The 1,782-nt window shown below is 31.3% G+C and overlaps 3 protein-coding genes across 3 annotated transcripts; all 3 read left to right on the forward strand.

Annotated features, from left to right (window-relative positions):
* On the forward strand, positions 1–297 carry AAJ76_2140001 (pol polyprotein; the record flags this gene model as incomplete). The annotated part of the gene is made up of 1 exon (XM_024474597.1): positions 1–297. A coding segment is annotated over one exon (297 nt), but the record flags the coding sequence as incomplete, so codon positions are not given.
* Positions 298–588: 291 nt separating this feature from the next.
* AAJ76_214000589 (enzymatic polyprotein endonuclease reverse) lies at positions 589–849 on the forward strand (the record flags this gene model as incomplete). Its single annotated transcript, XM_024474599.1, has 1 exon — positions 589–849. One exon carries the CDS (start codon positions 589–591, stop codon positions 847–849), a length of 261 nt encoding a protein of 86 aa, XP_024329573.1.
* Positions 850–1,342: 493 nt separating this feature from the next.
* Positions 1,343–1,468, forward strand: AAJ76_2140001343 (hypothetical protein; the record flags this gene model as incomplete). Its single annotated transcript, XM_024474598.1, has 1 exon — positions 1,343–1,468. The coding sequence occupies one exon, from the start codon at positions 1,343–1,345 to the stop codon at positions 1,466–1,468; it is 126 nt and encodes a 41-aa protein (XP_024329574.1).
* Positions 1,469–1,782: the final 314 nt, after the last annotated feature.

Genomic DNA, 1,782 nt, shown 5'->3' on the forward strand with positions numbered 1-1,782 from the left:
GTGAGCAAAGGTGATTATAAAAGGAAGAAATTGAATTTAGAGGAGTATGTAAAGAAATTTAAGGAAGTTTTAAGGGAAGATACGAATAAAATTAAATACTGTAGACTAGAAAAATGTAAAATTGTTACAGAAAGAGGTAAAAAAGTTTTTAAAAGGGGGCAGATGATGCCGCAAGTATTAATTAAAGACGCAGTAAAACACTTAGAAGATTTAGAAAGAAGAGAAATCAACATTGGCGCGGAGAAAACCATTTGGGGCACTAAGAAAACCAAATGGAAATATTGGATTAGTAAGTAATTTGCTCGCGCTAAATGATATAGTGGAAAAAGATTAATATCAATTATCAAATATAAGAGATGTATTAGAGCAACTCAAGATATGTGAAAATACTAACAACGGTAGATTTAAAAGAAAGATTTTATAGAAATAAGGTTAGTGAAGAAGACAAATTTAAGACAACATTTGAGTTTAACGGACAAGTATACGAATGAAATTTAATAGTCATCGGCGACAAGAATTCGCCGCAAAATTAAAGAGAGTTATGGATAATATTTTTTGAGATTTGAAGGGGAACGGGATAAAATTTATATGGACGATATAGTTATACACAGCAGTACAATTAAAGAACATTGCGTGTTGTTGCAAGAAGTTTATAGAAGATTAAAGGAAAATAACATGAAACTAAATCCGAACAAAATACAGTTCTGCAAAAAGGAGGCAAAATTACTAAGGGTTACATTGAATGCTGTAGATGTTACTCCGTCAGAAATCAAGAAAAATGAAGCTCTAAAGTTCTCTACACCAAAAAGTGTTACAGAAGTTAGAAGATTCTTTGGTCTTACAGGATGACTAGAAATTGGATTGAGAATTATTCCTCCGAGACGATTAAAATGACAGATGGTTTGAAAGGAAGAGAAAAAAACTGGAAATGGACAGCAGAAATGAATAATTTATCTATTAAATTGAAAGAAATATTTAGTTGATTAGGCAAATTACAAATAGTTAATTATGATAAAGAATTTTTTAGTAAGAGCGGATGACAGTAACATTGGGATGTGTGCCATATTATTACAATTGAATAACAAAGATGAAAAGGTGCTTATGCAGCGGGCTTCTAAAAAGTTTACACCGGCAGGAGATTAAATATGGTATATCGGAAAAAGAAATGTATGCTGTATTTTAGGCAGTGAAGAAATTTGAATATGAATTAAGAGAAAGGAAACTTAAAATAGAAATAAACATAAGGCGTTAGCGGAAGTCAGAAACAAACTAGATTGTAATAATGCGGGAGTAAACAGATGTAAACATATGAGTCGAAAAGATTCAAGTGTTTGACTTTGGGATGAGATACAAGAAATCAGAGGAAATGGTAGTTGCTGATATTTTAAGCAGAATATACACGGCACAGGAATTAGAAAAGAAGAGAATGATAGAATTAAGAAAAACAAATCAAATAAAAAAGAAATAAACATGGTAAAATAGTCGACAGTAAAGAAAGTTGGATGTTTGACAATGGAAGGGATAAATTGATACAAGACTGTCATGTGAACCTAAGCTATAAAGGCAGAACAAAGATTTATTACAAAATGCTGAAAAGATCCTTCTGGCTTGGGATAAATGATCAAATTAGCGAACTTATCAAGACTTGTGAAGCTTGGCAAAAGTTTAATTAAAAGACGAATGGAGGATATGATTTTATAAATACTACGAGAAAATGTGAAGAGATACGCATAGATTTAATTGATTTTAGAGAAGAAAAGTATGTAGTAGTCGTTGTCGATT

The sequence above is a fragment of the Vairimorpha ceranae genome (assembly GCF_000988165.1).
Source record: "Vairimorpha ceranae strain PA08 1199 chromosome Unknown NODE_214, whole genome shotgun sequence".
NCBI classification, from domain to species: domain Eukaryota; kingdom Fungi; phylum Microsporidia; family Nosematidae; genus Vairimorpha; species Vairimorpha ceranae.